At 37.1% G+C, this 27,997-nt stretch overlaps 1 protein-coding gene across 5 annotated transcripts in view; it reads left to right on the top strand.

Annotated features, from left to right (window-relative positions):
• The window catches only part of TLCD4 (TLC domain containing 4), a 97,289-nt gene that overhangs the window by 51,286 nt on the left and 18,006 nt on the right, over positions 1 to 27,997 (top strand). For all 5 annotated transcript variants that reach the window (XM_078072728.1, XM_078072731.1, XM_078072730.1 and 2 more), the window contains 4 exons: positions 639 to 728; positions 2,686 to 2,744; positions 4,927 to 5,021; positions 24,307 to 24,380. In XM_078072728.1, the coding sequence (XP_077928854.1) occupies positions 639 to 728; positions 2,686 to 2,744; positions 4,927 to 5,021; positions 24,307 to 24,380 (318 nt within the window). The remainder of the gene's footprint in view (positions 1 to 638; positions 729 to 2,685; positions 2,745 to 4,926; positions 5,022 to 24,306; positions 24,381 to 27,997) is intronic.

Here is a 27,997-nt window from a genome sequence, read left to right as displayed (position 1 = left end):
GGCAATACATTTTCATTTCACGATCCATTCAAATTCTGATTCAAGGATTTAGAATTGGTTAAGGTCAGTAGATTTGGAAGTTATTCCTCACTGATTGGAGCAGGAAACTAATGCTGCAGTGATGCTGGTAGGGATGGGGCTTGGAGCAAGGTGCTGGGCAGTGGACTTGCCAGTTGCCGTCTATCTGTACAGAACTCTGTCAGCTGCATCATCAGATAAACTTCTGCTTTGAACTTTTTTTTTCTTTTTTTTTTGAACTAGGCTCCATGCCCAGTGTGGAGCGCAACATGGGGCTTGAACTCAACGACCCTGAGATCAAGACCTGAGCTGAGATCAAGTCGGATGCATTGAATGAGCCCCCCAGGCACCCCTGCTTTGGAATTTTTAACCAATAAGTGATTCCACAATTTTCTAGCAGGAAACTGTAGACCTGGGCATCTTTCTTGTTATTAATTCCAAAGTAAACTCATAGCCCTTGGATTTCTAAATGGCAATTTTGTATTATACTCTTAGATGTACTCCATTCCTATATTTAAATGCTTCCAGATTTAACTTCTTCAAAATGTTATATGTCTTGACAGAATTACAGTTCATTGCAAAGAATCTAAAATCTTTGTATGTATTTTGTTTCATTTCAGGGTAGGATCTACATGCCATTCTTTGGTGGTTGGGCTTTTTGGCCTGTACATTTTGATTTTTGATGAGGTTGCAAAGGCTGATCCACTTTGGTAAGCTGTTTCTTTTCAATATAGTCAATTTGATTGATGTTTTGATATTAATTATTAATAAGAACATTTCTTACTTTCAAATGGAAAACATATTGATGGCGCATGTTTTATTAAAATGCTTGTGTTCAGACTTATTTCAGCAAGGTGCAATAAAAGGATTTATTTTATATTTGAATACAAATAATGAGGGCCACTTTGTACTAGTATCACAATTGTTATCCAAGACAGGGAGAATATGATGATGATGTAAACATTTATACTGAGTTAGTGAGTAAAACCAAGTTGTTGTAACCACTGTTCTGAGCAAAAATGAGTTAACTATTGAGATAGGATAGTCAAGTTGGATAATAATCTACTTAAGACTCAGTCTTGTGTTTAACCCATCATTTGATCTCAAAGATAAAATGAGGATTATAGATGTCCATGTAAGAGGAAGTTAGTACCACATGAGAAGATTTGAAATACTGATAATAACGATGTTCAGCAATAATAGGATAATTTCCAAGATCACTCTTTGAAAATTTTAAATGTCATTCCAATGGCAGAGATATTGCAAACTGTATTTCCTGGCATTATACAAGAAGGCTTAGTTCAGCTTAGTTTGAGAGATGAGGTATGTTTGCGAAAGCACTGCATAAATGTAGTAGATATGGACTCTGGAGGATGTGGGACAATTTAATTTTTGACTGTTTGCAGCAATATCATTTTAATAAATACAGAATTATGCCCATCAGAATTCTACCAGTATTGATAAATTTTCTTTGGGAAGGTATTTTTCAAAGTGAATCAATTTAGTGTTAATTCCATGATGAGGTTTTTATGTAATCTACCTAAACTGTTTCTGAGTTTTTTCTCCTAATTTTATTGTGGTAATGATTGTCAACATAACCAGTTCTTTTGGGAGATAAATTTTATGACAAAGATTTAATTCACTGATCAATTTTTGTCCTTATCAAACTTTTACATAGTATAATTTTTTTTTAAAGATTTTATTTATTTATTTGACAGGGACACAGCGAGAGAGGGAACATAAGCAGGGGGAGTGGGAAAGGGAGAAGAAGCAGGCTTCCTGCTGAGCAGGGAGCCCGATGCAGGGCTCGATCCCAGGACCCTGGGAACATGACCCGAGCCCAAGGCAGACGCTTAACAACTGAGCCACCCAGGCGCCCCATAGTATAATTTTTTGTCTTTTTACATTTTCTTTAATGCTGCAGTTTAGTCCAGGTTCAATTTTCCTGGGTCATATTTGCAGATCAGAATTTGTAAAGTAGACAGAACTTCTGCTAAACCTTTCCATTTGCAGTTTAGCTGTTATCAGTTTAATTTTGTGTTCATTTCAGCAGTAGTTTACATTATAAACCAGACACAAGACTGATAGTTCGTATTTGTTTCTTGGAGTAAAGATAATTATTAGGGCAAATTGTAGGATCTTGATATATATAGGTGTCAAAACAGCAGGATTAAACTGTCCTGTGTGACCATTTTCTAGTTGTGTGACAATAGGCAGATCTCTCCAGTCATCAGTAAAGTGATACTGATCTAGTATATTGCCTTAAGATCAGGGGCAGGCTAGATGATTTCTTGAGTATTTGAATCTCTGATTTAGAATAAGGAATAAAAAACAAAAACAAACAAAAACAAAAGCCAGCCAGCATCTGGAAATTCATTTGAATTCTTTCACAAACAAATCATATGAGAACACATTTATAAAAAGTTATCTTTTGGTAAAATTATTTATATAAAACTTATAGCTAATATAAGAAATTATGATTATTTGTGCAGTTAGAAGTATTTCAAGCTAACACAGGGCCTGGTACAAATGACAATTTACCATTCAAGAATCTATAGAAAGCATTTTAATTACATTTCTCAATAGGAAAAAAAATGTAGCTGTCATTTATAACCATGTGCTAAAAAAAGGGAATCTTTTTTTTTTTTTTTTTTTTAATATTTATAGGGGTGATTCATCGCTTGTGAAAGTGAATATCTCTATTGCTTCTGGCTACCTCATTTCTGGTATGTGATATGTTGGCCACTCTCTGTTTCTTTTTAAAGTACTCATGGGATTTTACAAAGAATACATAGTCTATGCTTTTGGTTTATTTATTGGAGAAGTCACTTGTAGGACCCATAAGAGGAAAAAAATACCTGCTGTGATGGTAGAACATGAAACATTTTTCCTGTTGGCTCTCTGGTTCTCTTTGACGATAGAGCTGCAGAGTGGGGCCTCAGTTAGGCCTGGGTATTTTTTTACTAGCAATGGTCCATATTTTGGTCTACAGGGTCTCTCAGGTGGAATTCCTGGGAAGCTAATGAAGTTTAAGCATCAAGGTTTCTCTCACTTGTAAGGGCCCTTGAAATGTGTTCCTGTGCTTGCAGTTTTGTATTGTTTGGGGAAAGTTCACAAAAGGAAACTGTTTTAGCCATGATCAGTTAAGATCATGGACTCTTTCTACTCCATGTTTCCCTCTGTCATATTTCTCCTCCTGTGGGAAGGGGTTGGAATAGCCTTCTATACTATGAGACAAAGGAGAAATTAAGTGAGAATATACCATTTAAACTTTTTGAAAAGACATTCTAGACAGTCTCTGTAAGACAAGAGAAAAAGAACAGACACCTGATTTGGACATTTTATATAGGGAACCCTATTATATAATTTTTAAATTTAATAAATAGCTGAAAAATACAAATAAAAATAATGGGATATGAAACAAAAGTGGTAAAGATGAGTGGTGGACTCAATAGAAAATTTTCTGCCATCAAGAAGTGAATTATAACAAAAAGATTAAATTATACCAAAACACAGTAATTCATTAGGAGGAAGAGATAAATTTCAAATTAAAATAGTGAATAGGTGATTGGATTATTTGATGGCCCAATTAAAAGAAGAGTGAATCATGTGAATACATTGGAAAAAGATTTGCTTGTTTGGCACAAAATGCTGTCATTGACAAGGATGACACACAATTTATAGTACACCTCTCGCACCGCTTCATGAGCCTTGTCCGTTCAGAGAGTAGTCACCACCCAGAAAGTCTTGTATGAAAGAAACTTGATAAAGGTTTCCCCAAATAATATAATACTCTGAAGCACTTAAAAATAAGAATTATGAACTGAAACCGACTTTTCTAAACCAAGCTGAATGAAAAGTGAATTCTTTTTATTTTCTCTATGGAAAATATTACAAGGTCATTATCATAGAAATTGGTGACCAAAGAGGGTACAGCCACAATTCGTCGGGAAAATATATCTAGAGAGGTCTATCATGCAGTCAGTTACTAATAGTGTTATATTTTCTTGATTTCCACATTTGTACTGTTTGTTTTCTCTTTAAAATTTATAATCTGATCACTTTTTTTAAAATAAATATTCACATCTAATGTTGTATCAGTAATTTTCATTTTTTTAATATATAAAAGAAGGTTCCTATATTATATAAGCTCCAGTCCCATAAGCCTTGAATCCTTCCCTGGTTTCCATCCATGATAGCCATTTGTCTCCATGTCTGCCTTTCACATGGAGAACATAGTTGTGTTAACATTTTGAGAAGTTTCTGTTTTGTTAAACATTCTGTTTTGTAAAGGGAAACTATTTTCTGAATCATGGTGTTTAGTTTCAGGATCTCTTAAGGAGAAATTGAGGCCTTGACCTCTTTCTTTGCATATCTTTTTAATAGTTTTAGTTCTTGTTTTTGTTTTTGTTGCTATTTTGAATTAATATTTAATCATATCCTTTGTTAATTTTTAAATATAGTTTGTTGAATTTGTGTTATAAATGAGTTGGTCATTTTGTACCTTTTCTCCAACCATTTTATCTGTGTGAGTTGTTGTAGTCACAAACATCAGTAATTTAAGCTTATTTAAAAATTATTTTTATTCAGTAACATTTCCGTTTTATTTAACCCTGGAAACAAGTTATTCATTTGCACTTTCAACCAATATATTACCTGTGTGGTGGGCACTGTGCTGGATTCCCACACCTGGTCCTCATCCTGGGAGGTCACAGTAGAGTGGGGGAAACAGTCGTGTGGAAGCAGGTACTTTACAATAAGGTGGGTAACTGGACTAGCGAAGTATGAACAAAGTGCAGTGGGCTAGTATGGACTGTGACAAGTTGTTAAGGAGGAAAGTTAAATACACTGGGAAAACAGTACAGCCTTCTTCCTATGTAATATCTCACTTATTTTTCCTTCTTTCAGATTTGTTGATTCTCATTTTGTATTGGAAAGTGATTGGTGACAAATATTTTATAATTCACCATTGTACCGCGCTGTATGCATACCACTTTGTACTGGTGAGTGCCAGGATTTACAGTAGCCTGACAAGTAGACAAGATGGGGAGTGATGACTTAAGGGTGAACAGAAATCGAAACTTACAGTTCTCAATTTATAAAGACCAACTCCAGATGCTTTCAGGGATCACTGTTGTGATGTGTTATCTTGTTTATTAACAAAAACAATGACTTGTGTGTTTGTATTAGTGTGTCTATTTGGATTCATAAAATTTAAGGCAGATAACCCCAATTTCTCAAATTTTCACTTAAAACCTTTAGGATCACGTAGCTATTGCTATTTGCCTGTCTCTCTAGATGCATTTATGACTTAACAGCCAGAGCTAGGAATAGGTTCTTATATAACCAACTACAATATTTCTTTTCTGTTTAATTCTTGTGCATTTACATGTATATATGTAATTACATTTAAGTAGGCTGGAGCAGTGGGGGAGTCTTGCTCAGAGACTTCATCAGAATTCCAAGACTGAGCTAATAGAGGGTACTCACAGCAAATCTCAGGCAGTAATGCATATTAAGTTTTATGTCTAAAATTATTTTTCTACATTATATATTTGTAAATTAGCAATTTTATATCCCTTGTATGTTTGTTAGGTTTCTCTACAATCAGTTGTTTTTCAACCTAGATATGCCAACAGTCCCCAAATAGATATTTGGAAATAATAGACATATGTAAACTAGAATAATATAAATTTTTTTTTTTTTTAGAGAGAGAGAGTGTACACGTGTGCATGCATGCAAGAGAGAGAGAGCAGGGGGGAGGGGCAGGGAGGGAGGGAGAGAAACAGGCTCCAAGCTCAGCTCAGTCTCACAACCCTGAGATCATGACCTGAGCTGAAATCAAGAGTCAGCCACTTAATTGACTGAGCTACCCAGGTATCCCTAGAATAATATAAATTTTATGTAATAGTATGGTATACCATTCCATGTTTTCTCCTTTTTAAAACTTAAATATAACCACTGGATTTTTTTTTCTTATTTGGTATTACTAAAATCCTTATATTACTGGACATCTGTGATTATTTGGAGGGTTTTTAAAAAAATTAATATAAATGTGTATTAATAATATTCTTCCACTTTATATTGACCCACACACAGATAGCTGGTGAATAAGATGTCAATTTGGCATTATTTCTGCAAGAATCAGATATATAAAAATATCTCTCTTTATCACCCATGAAGTCATAAATTAATATAAATGTTTAAAAAAACTATGCTGGTTTTAATGCTATAAATAAGTGCTTATGTATACCCAAAAGGTATCATTAATCACTTTATTTTTCTGAACCAATAGGCTATTTTTACTGGCATTTCCTACTGTTTGTCTTCTTTTTAGATTTTAATAGATTATAAGTCGTTATAAAATATAGACTTTTACCTTTCACAGGTCTTAAGTTTTTGGTGTACAAGCACTTGCTTCCTAACCACTTGCTTAAAAAAACATGAAAGCTGACTAACAAAATACTGATTAAATCTGGGAAGAATGTGTGGGTGCCCATGTGAGTTTAATATCATGCTGCAGTGCAGAAGTATGTTCTCTGAACATGCGTCACAAATAACCATTAGTGCTATGAAAAGAATATAAGCCGATGAACGATAACAGGTCACTTATGTGCATTTGGAAATGTGAATACGACGAGCTGCTGTTCTTGCTCGGCCCCTGAATCCCAGGCTTGGCAAAAGGCTGGCTGTGTGTGGATTGGTGGGTTGAGTATTTAATTATGTGGGATGAATACTGTTTTCTCTTTGGACTTTTATGCCTTTATTAAAAAAAAAATCAAAGTGCAAAGAAATTAACTCTTGCCTTATTGATAAGAAAATCAACCGCAGTGTTTTCTGGGGATGATTGCTTTTTTGGTGGCTTCCTATGTTCTGTTGTATAAAATACATGAATGGTATGAGGTAAATTTATCTGATTAAAGTGAATCTATTCAGAGGGAAACAGAAAAAAATTAGAAAATAAATAAATGCTTATAGATGTAGTGATCCTTTGTCATTTATAGATTTTACATTTCCTGTTTAAACTATAGAAAAATTTTTGTTCCATGCAGTAAATTCCCATGTCACTTTGTGCAATTTAAGTAAGGTTAACAAAATAATAACAGCAACAACTACTCTTATTTTGTATAAACTTTTATGAATTTCTTCACTTACATGATGAGAACTGGTATGTGGAAGCATTTTGACTTGAGAAGTATGCAACTATTTAAGCTGTTTATAGTAACCTCTTTTCTTAAAAGGTTTTCTTTTTTTTTTTAATTTATTTATTTAAATTATTGCTCCACCCAATGTGGGGCTTGAACTCACAACCCTGAAATCAAGAGTCACATGCTCTTCTGACTGAGACAACCAGACACCCCAAAAGATTGTCTAATTGTAACTAAAACTTAGAGACAAGTTATCTGTAGGCTTTAAATGTATGCTCTACTGAATAGTTGAAAAGTAAGATCCTCTTAAATATAGGTTATTTAATAGGTTATATATAGGTTATATAATGTCTTGATCACTATTTTTGTACCTCTCTCCAGTATATTTATTGGAGTTTTAAAATTCTCTGGTAGAGTAACTTAGAGCTTAAGGAATCTTCTCTTCTGTCTATATAGAAAGGTAAAAATCCTACAGATTTTTTCCTAGTATTCACCTTTCCCCCCCCTCAGTCAGGATACTAATTATTAGGGGAAATGTGACAGGATAATTTCTTATCATAAGGGACGAGAATACAATTATGCTTTAACATCCTATTTTTAAGGATAAACCACTGTCTTTTGTACTCCTGTTCTGATCTCTTTGGTAACCTTCATTTTTTTCTGTGTTTCTTGTGGATCACGCCATTCCCCAATCAAATCACACCTTTAGATAAAAGTTAGAGTATACTTGGAAAACTTTTGAACTTGAAAAGAGCACCACTATACATACTTTCCCCAACTCCTCTGCATTATTAAACTACCCTGGAATCTAATCATTAAACCATGCAGCTGCAATTGAGGAAGAAAATTTGGTTTCCAAGGCTCTCAGTGTATTTATTTAAGGGAATTAGCCGCAGTGTGATACCTTGAGGGTGAGAATTTGTTTCTTGTTTAATGTTATACCCCAGTGTCTACATTTTAAAAACATTTTGCAAGCAAGTATTTATGAAGTGGTATTGAAAAATGAAAGACTTGTTATGTCAGAAAAGGTAAAGCTGTAATGTATATCAGGAGAGAAGAATTAGAAAAATATCAGTCTTAGTTTTAGTCTAAAGAAGAATTTCCACAGAAGTGCCATGAAAGAAATGCCATGACTCACCAACAGTTTATCATTAACAGTGTTAAACTGTTAAAATGTTTTAAGATGACTTGAATAGTGTTGCCTGTTCTCAGTTACACATAAATAATGTATTTCCTCCTTTTCTCCCATTAGGATAGTCTTAAAGAAAAATTTTAGGTAACTATCATAGCTGTTAGAGCAACATTTCAAAAGATAATTTCCAAAATTTAACACTTTTGTTGACTAGGTATGTATTAAAATAGCCACCTAATATAGCTTACTAAAGCAAGATTCAATAGTAAGGTCTGTGTGATTTCTGTTCCCCACTAAATTTACATATGCATAAAACACGTTAAATATTTAAATCAAAGAAAATATTTTAAAAACTGGAATAACATGTTAACCTTTTTTCTACTGAAATAAAACATTGTCAACTTTTCTTATACTGTAATGAGCAATAGACAGGCAGAAGTCAGTCTGAGAAATTGTTTTATTAGCCTGAAACAAATAATACATTATATGTTAATTGAAAAAAAAGTAAAAGAAAATATGGTGAGGAAAATTAAAAAAAAAAACTGTTTTATTAGTATTTGTATAGCTTACTTATTTAAATCTATATGCAGCCACAGTTATACAATTAGCTTGTAACTCTTACTACTAATTAAGGGATTAGTCGTGGTAAAAATGTTAAGTGGCCATTTAAAAAATATGTGATATATGTGTGTACATACATGTAAAGACCTACATACACACAAATATATGTTGTGTTTGGATTTTTGGAATTTGCTTTAATATTTACTTTTTATTATAGAATACCTCATGTGACTGTTCCCCCTATTTGATGAACATAACCAGGCTCCTTAAGACCTTCCTCTGTTTTGGTTTAAGAGGAGTTCAAGGCTAGCTGTTCCCTCCTTGCCCTGTGGTTGCTGCTTCATGCTCTTTTGTGGGCACAGAGCATCCCCTCAGATTTGCCTAGTTAGATTATCTTAGAACTGTTTCCCTTTCTCTCTCTAACCTGGCCTGGTTTTTGAAGCCTATTTCCTTTCAATACCAGAAAACAAAACAGTTCATATATTGGACTTATGTGTGATGATAAAATAGATGTCAGCTGAGAGCATTGCCATGTGTACCTGAGTCAATATTTTGTTCTTAACTAGGTTTTTTAAAAAGCAGTCTTACCATATGATCCTCCTTATGTGATGTGCTGGAATACTCAAATCCATGGACACAGAATAGTTACCAGGGGCTGGGTGCAGGAGATAAAGTTACTGTTGAATGGGTGAGAGTTTCAGTTTGGGGATATGAAAAACTTTGGAGACTTAAACACTTAAAAGTAGTTAAAAGGGTAAATTTAATGTTACGTATATTTTACCACATTTTTTTTTTAACAAGGCCTGTCAAATGACTGAAACAAGGCTAGGAAGGAGACCTAATAATATGCTGGATGATATATTACATTTTCAGGCTGGAGCAATAGGCTGAAACAAATAGATGGAACCTAACAGTGATAAATGTTAGGTTTTGCATTTAGGTGTGACAATGTATAAGAAGGGAAGAATGACCCAGAGGTGATAAATGACCAAAACTTCAGTTGTACCAATAGCATGTCACATCTGCTTTAAAAGAAAGCTGGTTTCAAATTTAGACTCTATTAGGGGAGGCAGAGCATCCAATTCAAACAAAAATGACAGTTTTCCTGGTTAGACCACACCCAAGCTCATTATCTGGTGTCCCGGACCTTGCATATGCCTGGTGTGGGGGAGGGGCTGCCAGATAACAGTGGAGATTAGATTAGGAAGCTATTGTCCTGTGACAGTTGAAGGACCCAGAGAGGTCAGCCTACAAAAGATAAATTGTAGGACATGGTAGTTTGGAAATACCCTTGGGAATGTGAGAGCACTATTAAATGGAAGAAGAGTAGATTTATTCTGGGTTAATTCAGGTGTTTGAACTGGGACCTCTGGGGACAGTAAAAGAGAGGAAGGTCAGACTTCTGTTTTACAGAAGAGACATCCCCAGTAAATAAATAGATGATTATAACAGTGGCCTTTTAAAATAGTTCTACCGTAAGATATCTTCAATCAGATAGATATGAAAATAGATATATAGTAAGTAGAAACTTTGGGTAGGAGTTTACACTAAAGTATCTTTGAAGTTTTATTCTGAGATTCTGTTGATTCAGCTGTTTTGTTAAAATGATCTGATTTGGTTCTAATGCTGGGGAGCTAGGGAATGGGTAAGTAAGAATAAGCTAAGTTCTGTCACCAAGTTCTTAAGTAACCCTGGAAGGAAGGGGTGAAAGCAGCTGGCCTGCAAATCCGTTTGCTTCTTGGAAGAAAGGGAGGGTGAGAAAGGAGGGCAGGTGACTCCCGTCTAATCTTGTCAGCAGGACCCTTGAGTAAACAGAGTACTGACCTCTGTTAGGAGGAGGAGACCTTAACTCTGAAATGCCTTTAAGATATCCCTGGCTAAAGATCATATGGTAACGTGGGGCGCCTGGATGGCTCAGTCATTAAGCCTCTGCCTTCGGCTCAGGTCGATCCCAGGACCCACATCAGGCTCCTTGCTCAGTGGGGAGCCTGCTTCTCCCTCTGCCTCTCCCTCCAAGTTCTCTCTCTCTCTCTCAAATAAATAAATAAAATATTAAAAAGAGAAGATTATATGGTAATGTGAACATAGGAGCTGTGAGGCCTTCCTCCTTGGAGAATGCCCTCTCGGCTGTACAACTTTCTGGGGGTAGAGGACGGAGATGTTTTACAAGTTAAACTCTCACTGTTTTGTGGGGAACTTCGTGAACCTTCATTTCTTCTGGGCCAGAGCTGCCTGTCCAACAGAGGGAAGATCTGGCTTACCAGGTGCCTTTGATGTCCCCCACCTCTCTCTTTGTCCTCTGAATAATTTGATGGCCTCAATCTTTGGAACATTTAGTAAAGCTTAATACCAGATAAGATCACGGTTTCACATGAATCTGATTTGGCAATCCAGTCCTGTGTGTTAGCTCAGACCTTCGATTGCCTTATAAATAAATAATCAAAAGCCTTGAATGATTAAAATTCAGCAAATAGTTATTAAATATAGGATGGATTTTGTTCCCAAATCTCATTTTTAGATTGATGGTACTCTGAAAAGGGTTTCCATGGAAATGTGTTAAGGCTCCAGGTCAGTGTAATAACCTATGAAAAAGCACCTCATTATTGCTACTGCCGAACACAGTCACATTTTTACACAGGTGTCCAGTTTCGGATGCCTGGAACTTCTCTCCAGCCCTGGTGGTGGGATAGGGTGCCCATCCCACGCCAGGCCATTGACGGCGGCACAGTATCTAAAACCATGCTAACAGGAGTATGTGCATGATCATTTTAGTTACCCTTCTCCCTTACCTTCTAAAGCTCTAACCCTAGCCACTCTCAGCTGAAGAAAATTAAATTTCCCGTGATAAGAAAATCCAGATTTTCATAATCACTGGCTAAAAGGAGAATTTTCTTTTAAGCTCCAGAAGGGATCAGACAAATCCTGTTTTGTTTTCCCTCATAGAGTCGTGTAGAGGCCAAGGCAAGTACGAGTTTTACTATAGGCAAAGCTCCTCAAAGGTAGATGGTAGAGGTGGAAACCCCATACTGGCCAGAAGTGAGTTGTGAGTTTTGTCATAAATTCACTAACAGTAAAGTGTCAAAATATGTAATTCATTTATCTAAAAATATTAGAGTAGACTTCAACCTTTCACCTCTCCCTTTAATAACATCTACCTCATTTGTATTTCAGTAGGTTTTTTTGAGTAGGAGAGTGGGGGATGAGGTAATGAGGAATTACACATGACCTAAAGCTTATCTAATGGTTACCTATGCCCCTAAGTGTGTGCCACGCTTAATGCTCTCACAGGTATACTGGGTTAAACATGGGGCCAGTCATTGATGGACAGGAGCAGAAAGTGTAGATGCAAGATGACTGAAGCATAGTTCTACACCCCTGTGTGGTTGTGAACTAAGGAGCTGTGGGGGTAGGGGATGAAGATATGATAGAACCTGTGGGATTCCGTTAGCTAGCTAAGAGTTAAGCATAGGAAACTATCGAAAAATGCAAATAATACATCACCCACTGATAAATCAGTAATGCTCTAGCAATTTAGGGAATGGAAAAATGAGTGTGTTAATTTCTATTAATTTTGTGTCTGAATGTGGATATTTGTAAACAAAATTCTAAGTTTGTTGAAATATAATGCTTAGTTAAGTATAATGTTTTCTAGGTCTGATTCTTCAGGGATAACTACTGACAATACTTGATGTATATTCTTACAGTGAATATAAGTTGTACATAAATTTTCCTATATATATTTGTGCTTTTTTGAATTTCCCAAGAAAGCTTTTGTGATAGATGGGACTTACACGCAACCTCAAAAAAAAAAATTATGTTTAGGTCGGCAGCAAAGAGTTGGGGAGAGCTTCCTAGGTCGGAAGACATGAGGAAAATCACCGAGGAGAAGAGGTCAGATCTTCAGGGGTGGAAGTAAGGACTTGGGTTGTCAGGGTATGGGGTCTGTGTGCGCCTGGTAGTGGTTGTACATTTGGATGAGTCAGATGGGGTCACCTGGTGGAATGAACATTCCAACTCACCAGCCTATAACTTGATACAATTGGCATATTAGGAAGGTAAAGCTGATGATGATATGTAGAAAAAATACTGCATGGGGGAGGATATATTCTAGGAGGTTCTCAGAATAAATATAGGTGATAGATTATGAAGAATTTAATTTTGGTGGTTATGGTGGTGGTCATATTAATGAAGAAGAAAAATCTAAAAGCTATTTTGTAATCAATAGAGCATGGTGACTAATTTGGATTTCAGAGAATGAAGGGAATGAAGAGGGCAAAATGACCCAGAGCACTAGAGGAGTGTGATACTATGGAAGGAAATGGGAGACACTGGCAGAAAGATAACTTTTAGACGCTATGACGTTTGTGGCGATAGCATGGCTGTCCCAGGGGAGAGGGGCCCATATGCCATTAGAAGTTAAGGTTTGTCTTGTGGAGGCAGGGTGGTCAAGGGCAAGGTCAGGGGCCAGAAGGATGATCCTCTACAAGAGGCACAGGAGAACTTCAGAAGGGTAGAAAGAGAACCACAGAAGTATACATTTGGAAAACAGTGGTTAAGGCCCCTTATAGCAACATTGTAATTTAAAAAGCTATGAAAAATAATACATAAACAGAGGCCATTTGAAAAAATACTAATTAGGTCATTCATTTTTATTGGAGGATTAGAAAACATTGACAAGCAAAAAGAAAAAAAAACCCAATCCCACAACCCAGAGATAACTATGTTTACTTAATTACCATTTACATTTAGGAGTGTATTTCTATTTTTGTCTTATGTGTGTATGCATAAGTCAAAAATAGCATTCTGTGTATGACTATATATTGCAAAAATGGGGTCAAAACTAAAATTTAAAATTTGTTTTACATATTGAAGTATTGCATACAACAAAATAACTCTGGTAATCTTATGTCAGAAAGCAAGGAACCTATCAAAGACTAATGGGGTTGTGTCAAAAGGACACAGTAACCAACATGAAGGTTGTCCTGTTGGCTAAAAATGTGACATTTTGATCATCAATTAGAATAACTGCTGTGGCCATTGAAACGCATTGACTCAATGAGTTCTTAATGATATTAAAAAAAAAAAAAAGGAAAGAAAGCAGGGCAGTTCTTGCGTGGGGTCTCTCATGTGGGTGCTGTTAGGTAGCAGTTGGGACTGCAATCCCCTAAAGGCTCAACTGGGTGGAAAGGGGCTCATTCCAGTAGCTGGCAATTGATGCTGCCTCTCTGCTGGGACCTCAGCAGGGTTGCTACCTACCGCTCCCATATGTGGCCCGTCCGTGTGCCTTGGGCTTCTCAGGACGAAACTGCAGGGCTTCTCATGACCTCGCTTCAGAAGGACCCAGAATGTTACTTCCACTGTATTCTGGTGGTCAAGTGAGCTTTCTAGGGCAGCCTAGATTCAAGGGGAGGAAAATAAAAGCCCACCTCCTGCTATGAGGAGCGTTGTGCACATACAGGGAGGGAAGGAATTGGTGCTGGCCATCTTCAGAGACTGTCACCCACATCTTATTTGTCATTGTTAGAGAATATTATCTTCTTGCTATGACAGATAAGAATTTAATGCTCACACCTCTATTTCCTTGCCCTTCTTCCTTTCATTGTTGTGAAAGGAGTTTTAGTTTCTAACTTCCTCTGAAAACTTTTATTTCTGGTTCTGTAGCACCTCTTGATACTTTTTAAGGTGAAGATATTAGTGCTCCTATTCTTCCTTTTGTGTCTACTTCACTTCTCAATTTCTGTCCTTTGTACTTGGACTTTTGTCTTGCCAGGATTTTAAGCTGTTTACCTTTTACTCCGTAATCATATTAAGTTTTCCTTTATATCTAGTTGATCCTACACAGAGAAAATGAATACATGTTTATGACGATTATATTAAAAGAGTTCACTGCACAAGCAAGATTACATTTCCTGTCTAATTTTTGCTTAGAGTTTCTGATGCCTCCCTTTTTTTCTTGCAACATTTGCCTTTATCATTTAACGTTTAACATTTGAGTTGTTCAATATTCTGGAGGATAGCATTGCATCTCTGCGATCATCTTTTCCCAGCCCTTGGCGCCCTCCATTCTCCACTGCAGCGTGAACAGATTGCTCTCTAGGTCTGCTGCCCAGTGTCCTGGACTTCCTGCCATGACTTTCCTAGTGTGGGGCCACTGTTTCCTGGATCCCATGTCTGTCTTTCTTGGTTCACTCATTCATTGTATTGCAGCATAACCTCAAATGATTTCCTAAGGAAGAGTGGGAAGGAGGTAAATTCTCTAAGTCTTTTGTAAGTTCTGAAAATGTTTTCATTCTCAGGCCATCTGGTTGGATCATTATCTCTTTTGGTGGCATGTGGATATATAATCATATTTAACCAATTCCCTATTGTTATGTGTTTGTTCTGAGTTTCACCATTATGTATAAATCAAGTGAACAGCCTTATATCTTTTCATATTTGTGCCATACACAATTATTTTCAAAGAATAATTCTGTAGAGTGGAAATTCTGGGCAAGTGGTATGTACATTTTTAGGTATATTTATATGTTCTGCTAAAATTCTCTTTGGAAGGTTATCCTGTGCCTTCCAAAAGATGTATGTGCGTATGTGATTTAACTGGTTACTGTGTAGAGATTATTGTGTGCAAATGGTTCTTTTCACCAAGAGATTGGTTGGTTTTTGTTGTTTGTTCTCTTTGTTTTTGTTTTCTGAAGACTGGCAGTTAATAAGGCTCAGGAACTCTGAAGACGGTAGACCAGAATTTTCTGAGCAAATTGGAAATGGTACCTGGAAAGAAGATAGACATGTTCTGTCTCTAAATATTTGAAGGGTTATCATGTGAAGAAGAGATTTTGGACTGCCAGGATCAGAGAAGTAGGACTGGCGAGTGGAAGTCAGAGAGGGTGCAGTAGTTCTGGAACTTTTGAATAGCAATCCCAAGATGGCTCCCAAGGCAGCTTTCGGAGATGCTGCACTTCTCACCATGGAGTTGTCCAGGCTGAAGGGCAAATTGGAAGAGCTTTGGTAGATGGGATTAAAAAATCTGTGGGTAATAGAAGTAGGCCATCTTCAGAGGCCATTTCAATCCTACATTGTGATGGTAATGAACATAAAGTTGTCATGAACAGAGTGAAGTTTGGGTTGGGTGAAGTATGGTTGTGAGGTAGAAAGTTGGCATAACCTATTCTGTGAATAAAACAGTTAACCCTTAGAAGTATTTCTTTTCCTTTTGAAATTGGATTTTTTTCTGCAACAGAAAGTAACATTAACCACTTTCTGAGGAGTGATGTGTTGACATAATTTATGTTTTATAGTGAAATGGCAATAGTGAGCCCACATTCAGTCCTCATTAATTGTGATGGTGATGTGTCATTCATCTTATCTCTTCCTCAGCTGGGCCCTTCATTCCTGTGAAGTCACCCAAGTATCAGTGAGCTGAAGACTAATACATAGACAGGAAGGAATAGGCCTTTTAGGACTTGTCCTGAAACTTAATTAATCTTTCTAATCATGGTATGAAAAAGTACTAGGTTCAATTTCACCTTTAACTACAAATTTTTTTCACTTTTTGAGTGCCTTTTCTGTTTTCATATTTTTCTTGGCTGCCATTAGTACATAGCTCATCTTATTCTCACATCAGTTCTGTCATAAAGATGGTATTATGCCCATTTGACAAATGGAGAAACTGAAATTTAGATCAGCTTCGCCCAAAGTCACCCAGGAGAGCTAGGGTTCAAATCCTGGCCTCCATGCCCCAGGCTGTGATCATTTACTGACTATCCCTGCCTCTCCAGATTAATTGCTTAATTATCATAATGAATTCCCCAAATAGAAAAAGGTTTTGAAAGATTCTAACAGTCAGCCAGCCAAGAAATATTTATGGAAATTCTGCCATCAGCATCGGGATACAGTGGTAATAATCAAAGGGCATTCTTAGACACTTCCATCTATCAGTTAATTCTAACCCTGTCATTCCACTGTTCCACAAAACGGGGAAGATGAGGAAGGTGGCGGCGGCAGCCACACACTCCTAACATCAGCTCTAGTAAAAAGTATTCACTGTATTTATAGAGATCTGGAAATGGGGTTAGAGAAATTCAGTAACAGCCACAAGGTCATGCAGTTAATAAAGGGCTCCTTAGTTTGCTGGCATGCTCATTGATAACCTGCTTCCCTTCTGATCCATAGCTAGATCAAATTCTCCTACCTCTTTTTTTTTTAATTAAAATATAGTTGACATACAGTATCTTATTAGTTTCAGGCTTACATCATCATGATTTTATATTTTTATATATTACCAAATGATCTCCATGTTAAGTCTAGTACCATCCGTCACCATATAAAGTTATTACAATATAATTGACTCTAATCCCCTTGCTGTACATTACATCTTTATGACTTACTTATTTTATAACCGAAAGTTTGTACCTCTTAACTCCCTTCACCCGTTTTGCCACCCTCCCCCTCCCTCACCAATACCCTTTTCCTCTGGCAACCATGAATTGGTTTGTTCTTTGTATCTGTGGGTCTGTTTCTGTTCTGTTTTGCTTGTTCATTTGTTTTGTTTTTTTTAGATTCCACATATAAGTGAAATCATATGGTATTCGTCTTTCTCTGACATTTAACTTACCATAAAATTCTCTAGGTCCAGTCTGTCCATGTTCTCACATATGGCAAGGTTTCATTTTTTTTTTTTTATGGCTGAATAATATTCCATTGTGTATATATACACCACATCTTCTTTAGCCATTCATCTGTTGATGGGCACTTAGGTTGCTTCCATATCTTGGCTGTTGTAAATAATGCTACAATGAACATAGGAGTGCAAGATTCTCTCCGAATTGGTGTTCTTGTTTTTTTTTTTTTTTACTTGTCTATCCACTTTTTTTCTGTCTTGCTTCACTAATGTAAATGTATCAAGTTTTAGAAATTAAATATCAGACTTTTTATCATAACACATTTATGATGACCTCTAATTCTTTGCTACTGATCTCTTTACAAAATTAAAATCTAGATATTTTTCTCCTTTTCTTTTAGAATGGAATACTAATATTCTCATCAGAGTGCTCACCCACTCAGAAATAGGTTTGTAGGACTCTTAGGATTTTGGTTTTGGAGGTGATTCTGCTTGCTTCACACTGAGGAGCAGGTGAGGTTCAACTCGGGAAATATGGGCCAGGCACTGCACTAGGCTTTATGGATAGAACTGTAAAAGAGACACAAGGAATATAGATATTTGCAGGGGTAAGCATCCTGACAAGCAGAGAGATCTGTTGAGACACTTCACCCCGCTGGGGATTAAGGAGTCAGGAAATACTTGTAGAGGGATGTAGCTGGTCTGCCTTCATAATGCTGTGGGATCTGATGGGGGGCTTTGTAAATCTTCACTAATTACAGTTTCAGAGAAGTAGGGAGGTAGTTTCCCCAAGGGCTTAGAGATTCGTAGGTCATTTGTAAGCTAGGACAGTGGTTCTCTAACTTTAGTGAATATTGGAATCACTTAGAAGGCCTGTTAAAACTCAGTTGCTCATCTGACCCCCAGGGGTTCTGATTCAGTAGGTCTGTGATGGGGCCTGAGATATGCGTATCTAGTGAATTTCCAGGTGATGCTGATGCTGCTAGTCTGGGGACCACACTTTGAGAACCAGTGGGTTCGAAATGAGAGAACTAACCATTTTCTTTGGAAAGAGGTTAAAGAGGTTATAAGAAAAGCCAGGATGCTGTGCCCAATTTTTATAAACTCAAGAGAAAGTCTTTTCAAAGTGTGGTGATACTGCATTTTGGCTAAATTGAGATGAAAGCAACATATCAAATTTATAATTTTTACTAGTAACTTTTAATATTTAAAGACTATCATAAAGTCAGGTTTTATCTCCTATTAACCTGGTACTTTGGTTAATAGTTACTTTTAATTTTATACCAATTTGAAAGGAGTTAGAAGAAATAATTTTCTAAACTCTCAAAAAACCTTAGTATATTGGGGCACCTGGGTGGCTCAGTCAGTTAAGCGGCTGCCTTCGGCTCAGGTCATGATCCTGGGGTCCTGGGATCGAGCCCCACATCCGGCTCCCTGCTCAGCGGAGAGCCTGCTTCTCCCTTTCCCTCTGCCTGCCACTCTGCCTACTTGTGCTCTCTTTCTATCTGTCAAATAAATAAAATCTTAAAAAACAAAAAACAAAAAAACAAAACCTTAGTATATTTCATATTTTTTTGTATTTTTAAAGTTCACTAGAGAGAAATATTTAAAATTGTTTCTTGAAGTTTGAGAGTAAAACTGTTGCTATGATATTATTTCAATATTTTGCATGACTTTGGTGTGCCCGCTTGAAAATATTTTAGAAATCACAAAAACTTAAAAAAAATTTCAGTATTGGATCTCATCTTTGGAAAAATGATTTATTTGAAAGGTACAGTAAGTAATTTAGCAAGACTTTGGCTGACCTTTGGAATGTATTAATTCATACTTTACAGCAGTTTGGTCTGTCATACCCTCTAAACATTGGATATAGTTACCTAGAATGCCATAGATTTAAAACAACTAAACAGAAGAAGATTGTTAGAAAAAATAGATTGGAAGAAGAGCTGTCTTTAACTGAGGGCGGAAAGGCAATGTCATAAATGAGAGAATTTATCTTTAAAAATAAGAGTAAACGTTTATTACATACATGAATTCATTATAATAGAGGATTGTCCTAGTAAAAATATTTCTAAGATTTTTGTATGTCTGCCTCAAGTAAGAATCTCACTAAAGTAACTATTTTCCTTGCATTTTTTGCCTCTCCAAGAGTCATGTTCTACCTGTACGCTATTTTCAAAGCTCTTCTCCCTTGCTCTACTCACTGCAGAATTTAACTATGGTAAGAGAAAAGCAGGACATTTCAGCTTTTTAATTTTCCTGGGATGATCTCCAACTGAACACAATTACTTATTTTTCTGACCTTTTCTTAACTGAAACATTCCAACCACTTCCTTTGGAAACACCTAAACTTCAAACATATCATCAAAATTAAAAAATAAGTCCACGAAACATCCAGGAACTTGGAATATGAAAGACAGTTTGTTTCCTATTATCTTGAAAGTGCTTCTTTGTGCTAGATGAGTTAGAGAGGTTTACTCTTTTTTCATTCCTCTTTTCTCATCACTGGGAATGTGATTTTGATTATGTATTAAAATGAAAAAGTTCACCTGCCATTTGGAATTCATTATAATAAAATTCATAATAAAACAAAGATGGGAGTGGCCTGCCCAAATCCATCCGGGTTTTACCATTTTACCACTGAAAATCTCACATCCTGTGAAATCTTTTCCTGTGATGCAAAAAAATCATGGCAACCATGATTTGCAAATCACAGAAATAATGGATCATTCATTATCACATTACGCTGAATGATGCAACTGAAGTATGTTGTAATCAAAGCATTAACAGTCATCGTTGTCCATTGGAAGTTCAGATAATGAGAATGAGAATAGTTATGATACCAACACCAGAATGCTCCATCATTACCAGTAAAGAAGGGTATAGTTATTATATATGGAAATATGTATAATATATATTATTACATATATTAGTATATAATGATATGTTATTATAGATGGGTAGAAAGACACATGCATTAGGGAATTAGATAACCAAAACAGACCATACTGCACAATATGCAGAAAAGAATTTGGGATTGGACATTGTTATGGATTGAATTATATTCCGCCCCCAAATTGATTTGTTGAGGTTCTAAGTCTTACTACCTCTGACTGTGACTTTATTTGGAAATAGAGTAAATACAGATGTAATTAGTTAAGTGAAAATGAGGTCATAGTTGAGTAGGATGGGTCCTTAATCCAATATGACTGGAATCCTTATAAAAAGGGGAAATTTGGACACAGATAGGCGCACAGGGAAAATGTCACGTGAAGATTGGAGTTGGGCTGCCAGAAGCCAAGGAACTGCAAGAAGCTAGGAGAGAGGCCTGGAGCAGATCCTTTCCTAGAACCTTCAGAAGGAGCATGGGTCTGCCAACACCTTGATCTCGGACTTCTAGCCTCCAGAACTGTAAGACAGTAACTTTCTGTTGTTTAAGCCACCCAGCCTGTGGTACTTTGTTATGGCAGCTCTAGCAAACTAATATGGGCCTGGTAGAGATGGGGATGTAAAAGACTGCAGAGAGTGAGTCTCACAAGTCTGGAATGAGACAGGCAGGTGCATCTAAATCCATCTGTACTTTTTCATCTTCCAAAAAGACATTGTCGCTCAGTTGAAAATAGTAGGCACTGAATTAACATAGACCTATCACATGGATATACACATTTTGTTTTTTCCCTTGATCAGTCTATGAAACTGACGAAAGTTACATTTCCTGATTCAGAGGTTGCAACTAAAACATCCTGTTGGTGAAAAAAGGTTAAATTTTGATAACAGATGTGTTGGCTTCTTACACATGGAGAGCTGATTCTGTTGGATCTTACCAACAATCATACTTTCTTCACTCTATCAAGTGTTGCATGGAATCACAGCAACACAAAGATGTTTCCCTAGCTCTTAGGTACTTTGATTTGAAAAATGGAGTTTCAAGTTGAATTTTTGATTCCTGTAAAGATTATAAAGAAACCACATAAAACAAAAATTGTTGATGTATTGTTCATATATGAATTAGATTTTGCTCAGTCTGTCTGCATATTTGGCAGACAGTGCAAATGTAAACTTGGCAAGTTCCATTCAGTCTATAAACTTCTTACCAAAGAAAATGAAAAGATACTACCTGGGAAACGTCTTCCACACCTTGCATAGTACAATGCTAAAAAGGGATGTGATTTGCTTACCTCTGATGTTGAGGCTTTCGTAATGAAAGTTCTCACCTTTAGCTTCCTCAAAACCTGCAAGACCAGTGAGAGTTTTGACTTTATGCAAATGGAAGGAGATGACCTCCATAGACATGTGCCTACAACACAGCTACGATTGTTGCTAGCAAAGGATGGCCAGCTGCACAATCACATGTTTAGAGTGTGAGGCAAGGAGAGTGTCCTTCTGTAATTTGGAAATAATTGAGGATGAGAAGGCAAAAAAGTTATTACATTAAATAAATGGGTATTTATGTACCGTTTCTCTAGTGTCTGGTGAGTCCTAAGGCACCTGGTAAAGCGGCCAGAAAAGGATGAACAATCCGAACCTTAGTTGCTTAATGTGGTGTACACGTTGTGACGAACACTCATACAATGGAATAATGACTCATTTTGGGGAAATAAGACTGCTTCTGAACTCAGAAATGTTACCAGAAAAGAGTAGCTACATTGAACAGGATTTTCTTTACTAGAACTGTTAACTCCATCCAGTATGCTTTGGAGTGTTGAAAAAGGATGGATATTTTACAAATGGGTAGTCTATATGATGCATTTATACATGCAAAGGACCTTGGAGACAAATAGCTGGTCTAGCAGAACAAGCCTGTAGGTTCAAAGTGGGTGGACCTTTTCACGAGAGCTGCGAACTTAATTCTTGTAACTCTAAAAAGCCTGCTGTTGCTAGGAAGTAAGATCTTAAGTATTTTAAGCTCACACCTTTCTTAAAATATTTAGGTTGAGGTCATCCTGTTGGACTGATACCAGTAATATGGACTTCTAAGAGCAGAGCTTTAAGCCAGTGAATTTTATGTTGGACTCTAGTTCATTCCTGGAAAAAAAAAAAAGGCAAAAACATAATATATACCTTACCTAAAGGCTACAGGCAGTTCAGAGAAGTAGTATTGGAAGAGTAAAAATATGCTACTGTATCATGGATAAGAAGATGTTCCTATTTTTTATTAAATATGGATAACAACTGTTTAGTCCCATTGTATTTACATTCCCCTTTTACAAAGTCTCAGACGTATGTTTCTTAAAATATACAATAATATAGCCTACTAAATTTAAATATCCAGAAAAATAGTTAAATAAAAGGGCAGAAAAGAACATAAAAATATTGGGGCACCTGGGTGGCTCAGTTGGTTAAGCATCTGACTCTTGATCTTGGCTCAGGTCATGATCTCAGGTTGTTGAGATTGTGATTCGCTTGGCTCTGCATTGGGTGTGGAGCCTGCTTAAGATTCTCTCTCCCTCTGCTCCTCCCCTTCCAACTTTCCCTTTGCCCCCTCTCTAAATAAATAAATAAATAAGTTTTCACACATTTTATTTGTTAAATTGTCCTATTCTTAATTACTACTAATTACCACTATTAACTAATCTTACTGTTTGTTTAAATAACAAGCTCTTATTGTAACAGAAAAGTAAATAGTACAGAACAATACATAATTTCAGATAAACATCGATTCTTCATAGTTCTCTGTTAAAGTAATAACACATGTGAGTAATTATTTCTCATATGTTGTCACGTGTTTTTGGAGTGATGTGCCTGTGTCTTGGCTGACTTTAAAGTTGATCATCCCCTGTGCACAATACTCACCTTACCCATTGTCTTTGCCCTTTGTCCCTCTTCCTTCCGTTCCTCCTCATCACACATTTCAGTTTCACTAAGGCCAGTGAGTTTGAGATTATAAAAAGTTCTAGATTAGTCTTGGAAAAGCTAATTTGTGTAACCAGCTCTGAATTTTTAATCCCTAAAATAATTTCCATGGAGAAGAACTGAAAATCTTCAAATAAAAAGTTCATTTTTTTTTTATTGCTTTATATTGTTCCCATTTGGAAGGCAGCATGGTATAGCTTGTAGGAATAGGGTTTCTGAAGTTCCATGTATAATGTTTTGGGGGCAGGTAGGACTATTTCTTTTTAAATTACACGATATTTTTGGAATGTATACTTTTGTTCTTCTTTCTAATGTATACTTCTTTGTTCTTCAGAGTTTATTAACTCTGCTCTACTTTTCCTATTATTAAATTCATACAATGTACTAGGCATTATGTTTCTAAATTCAGAGAGGTCCTGAGAGTGCGTGTTTTAGCTGTAGGATCTTCTGATTGACAAATATATTTTTCAGGTCAAATGTGATACATAAGTTTTAGCATATGCTGTTACGTTTGGCAAATACGCATCTGCTCACAGGCTTACATATTGTTATTTAAGATGTTAAGTACACTTTTGAGATTTTTATTAATGGACATAAAAATGAGTTTCTATTAGGTATTTAATTGCTATAAAATTCCTCAACTTCTGAAATTCACACTACTTTGATAATTATTTCTACAGTAATTTGAGAATGCTGTTACCAATGGCTGTTTGCCGAATTCATTAGTTCAACATGGGACAACTGCTTAAAATCTGTTTTTATAGGTGAACATAAGTGTACAATATGCTGTCTTTTAAAAATATTGTAAAATTCTAGTGACATTTCTAAATTCTCATAAAGAAGAAAATCAGCTAGGAGACTTGGTCTGTTTTGATATCAATTGTTATTTTATGCTGAGAAGTTATTGAATGTTCCTTTAATATTTGGAAATGTTGATAAGCATGTCCTCCCTGACATTGTGTTTTATGTTTATCATCCAGGGGGATGGAGTCCTGGCATACATTGGGAATTTTCGCCTGCTTGCAGAACTTTCCAGCCCTTTTGTGAATCAGCGGTAGGTGACTAATCTCATTATTTTAAACTTGTGTTGTTTCCTTTTAGTTTGGGGAAATTTTTCCCAAGATCCTAAATCTACTAAATAAAAATGAGAATATGTGGTATGAATTATTATCCGTGCAAATGAGGAAACCAAGCCTTGGGAAGGTGAGAGAAACTTATCCAGGACCCCCTAGGTAGAAAGTGGTGGTCCTAGCTTTTGAACAGAGCTCTCTTTGAAGGATGGCGATGCTTTGTTATACTTGGGTTCATCTTGGGTCCAGTTCACATTCTTTTTCTTTTTTTTTTAAAGATTTTTTATTTATTTATTTGACAGATTGAGAGAGAGAGAGAGAACAAGCAGGTGGAGGGACAGAGGGAGAGGGAGAAGCAGGCTCCATGCTGAGCAGGAAGCCTGATGCGGGGCTCAATCCCAGGACCCTGGGATCATGACCTGAGCCGAAGGCAGACGCTTAACGACTGAGCCACCCAGGCGCCCCTCCAGTTCACATTCTTGACACCAGCTTAATCCTCTTCCCCAAATCTGATAGCGACATTACCTTCATCCCTCATTTAAAAAAAAATTGTCTTCTAATTTTAGATTTACAGAAAAGTTGCCAAGATAGCATAGGAACGCCCATATCCTCCTCCACCTGGTTTTCCCTATTGCTGATAACATGGACCATTTGTTGAAACTTAAGAAACCAGCATTTATACATCACTGTTAAGTGAACTCCAGGCTTTGTGGAATTGCATCAGTTTTTCCCTTAGTGTTTTCTTTTTGTTCTAGGACTCAGTCCAGATTGCGACATTGCTTTAGTTTCGTGTCTTCCCAGTCTCCTGTGGTCTGTAACAGTTTCTGAGTCTTTCCCTGTTTTTCCTGACTTTGACAGTGTTAAGAAGTACTGTCCAGTTATTCTGTAAACTTCCCTCAGTCTGGATTTGTCTGTTTTTCTTAAGACTAGGTGGAGGTGTTGGGGTTTTGGAAGGAATCCCATGGAGGCAAAGTGCCCTTCTCATCACATCATGTTAGGAGGTACTTGATGTCCACATCACTGGGGATGTGAACTTGGCATCACACGGTTAAGGTGGTGTTTGCCAGGTTTCTCCACTGTGAAATTTTTTCTTTTCCTTACTCTATTCTTTAAAAGCAAGATACGAAGGATAGCCCACCCTCAAGGGGGTGAGGGAGAAAGGAAATTAAGCTCCACCTCATGGAGGGAGGTAGATGCTCATATTTGCCAATGGATTTACTATGGTGCTGTATGACCCTTAGACCTTGTCATTTAATGAGGTCTGCTGATATCTTTTGGATATCTTTCCTGTGTAAAGTTAGCTGTTCCTTTCACTCCATATCCATGGTCCTAGGTGAGGGCCTTCAGGATCTCCACAGTTCAGTCCACTGCCATAGCCTTCTGACTGACTTTCCTCCTTCCAGATTCACCCTCTCTTCAGTCCTTTCTTCACAGTGCTGCCAAAGAAATCCTCCCTGTGATCCACTTTCTGGACCTTATTTATTTTCTTCCAGAAACTGCATCCTGTTTAGACTCTTCTCTAACTTTGAGGTTCACTATAATGTGCTCCATGTGTTTCCAGCCTTACTTCTTACTGTTCATTAGAGTCAGTTTTGAACCCTTACTGTCTCATGCACCTGTGAGTGGTTCTTGAGTTTCTTCCCTTATTCACATCCTTAATTTCCCTTCCATCTTTGAAAAATTTGCCTATCTTTAAAATCTTCGGTCAAAGTCCCAAAGCCAGGGGAGGCTCCCATGATTGCATGTAGCCCTTTTGTGACTTAGTACAGAGATAACCCAGAGAATTGGGGCTGTCAAATTAGACTTGCGTGGGTTAGAGAGTGTACCCTATATTAAGCCAAGGATCCAGGTAATCACGAGGCACTGGCGAAGCAGGGAGATTTTCAGGACCATCAGAATGGCTCCCTGGGTCCTTTTTGCATTGGGCAGACTCTGGAATAAGGTTATCTATGAGGGCTAAAGCAGTATGAGTAGTTCATATTGCAGATATAGAAGGAGCTCTCTTGATTATGGAACGTCTCCATTTGATACTCAGATAGTTACATAGCTTATGTAACATTCCCCACGGGGTCAGACCCCATAAATCCATACATTCTAGGTTTGTTTGCCATAAGCAGTCCTAGACTAGGTATATCCTGAAAGCATTCCATGGATGAGACTCTCCTGCAACAAATACCATTAGTCTGTTTATCAGGACATCTGTCATTAGTATGTTCACCAAGCAATTAGCCTGATCTTTAAAAAAAAAAAAAGTATTTATTTATTTGAGAGAAAGAGAGTGAAAGAGAGAGAGAGCACGAAGTGGGCAGAGGGTCAGAGGGAGAAGCAGATTCCCTGCTGAGCAGGGAGCCCGCTGCGGGGCTCAATCCCAGGACCCCGGGATCATGACCTGAGCCGAAGGCAGACACTTAACCGACTGAGCCACCCAGGTGCCCCTAACCTGATTTTTTTTTTTTTTTTGCCAAAGGTGGTGGGGGCAGGGGAAGAGTGGTCCTTCCACCCCCAAAACAGGAGAGAATAGATTACAGATCTGCTGCTGAAGCTTTTCTTTCCCAAGTTTTACTTATTCACTCTTATTTTGTTTGCCCATATTTCAGATGGTGTAATCTTATTTCTTCAAGAAGATAATCGGTTTCTTGGGCTTGGCCATTTAAATTTTTAAAATAATAATTCTGCAATCCTCAAAGACTGATAATGTGAAAGTATAGAGCAAAGAGCATGTACTTTGAAGTCAAACGACCTGCATTCAAATCCAAGCTCTCCCACTTAGCCTTGTATATGAGTGGAAGATTATTTAATGTCTCTGAGCCTGGTTTCGTAGCTATAAAACAGGGATGATGATGATAATGATGCTTCACCGTTTGTTGTGAATATTCAATGAGATTACGTATATAAAGCACCTGGCATGGTGCTTGCCATTTGGTATATGTTCAGGAAGTGCTAAATGTCGTACATATTCAACACGCAAAAACCCGGTGAACACTGGAAGCGCGTAGTTTATACTTGCTTTCTCTACTTTATTGTATCTTTTTTTGCTCTTTAACTCACTAAAATTAGGCTTCCTCTTCTGTTGCTGGAACTGTTTCATTAGAGTCACCAGTGACTTCCAGTTGCAAAATCCAGCAAACTCCCTTTGGTGCCTATCTCATTGTGTCTCTCTGTGGACTCGATGCTGTTGGTCACCTCCTTGTACGGCCCAGCTCCCTTTGCTTTCATGACACTGCACTCATCCAGTCCTTGTATGTCTCTGACCATACTTTCTCAGCCTCCTTGGTAAGACATGGTTCTATAAATGCTGGTGTTCCCTGAGGCTCTCTTCTGGGCCCACTGATCTCCATGCTTCTCCCTGGGGTGAGTTCTCCTTTCAAGGTCAGCTACTACCTACTTGCTCATTTTTGTGTAATGGACCATGCATGAATTTTAAAACCAGATAAACTCAAGTTGTAATTCACCCTTGCCACTTAACTTGCCCTGACCTGAGCTGTTATTTAACATCCCTGTACTACAGTTGCTTTGTCTTTAAAAAGAGCATATTTAATACTACCTACTCCTTTGTATGATAGCCAAGTGTTTTCTCCTCCCAGGTGGCACAACAAATTCA

Source organism: Halichoerus grypus, chromosome 5 (assembly GCF_964656455.1).
Source record: "Halichoerus grypus chromosome 5, mHalGry1.hap1.1, whole genome shotgun sequence".
Taxonomy (NCBI): Eukaryota; Metazoa; Chordata; class Mammalia; order Carnivora; family Phocidae; genus Halichoerus; species Halichoerus grypus.
The sequence above is the reverse complement of the archived record's forward strand: the minus strand, read 5'-3'. Positions and strand labels throughout refer to the sequence as shown.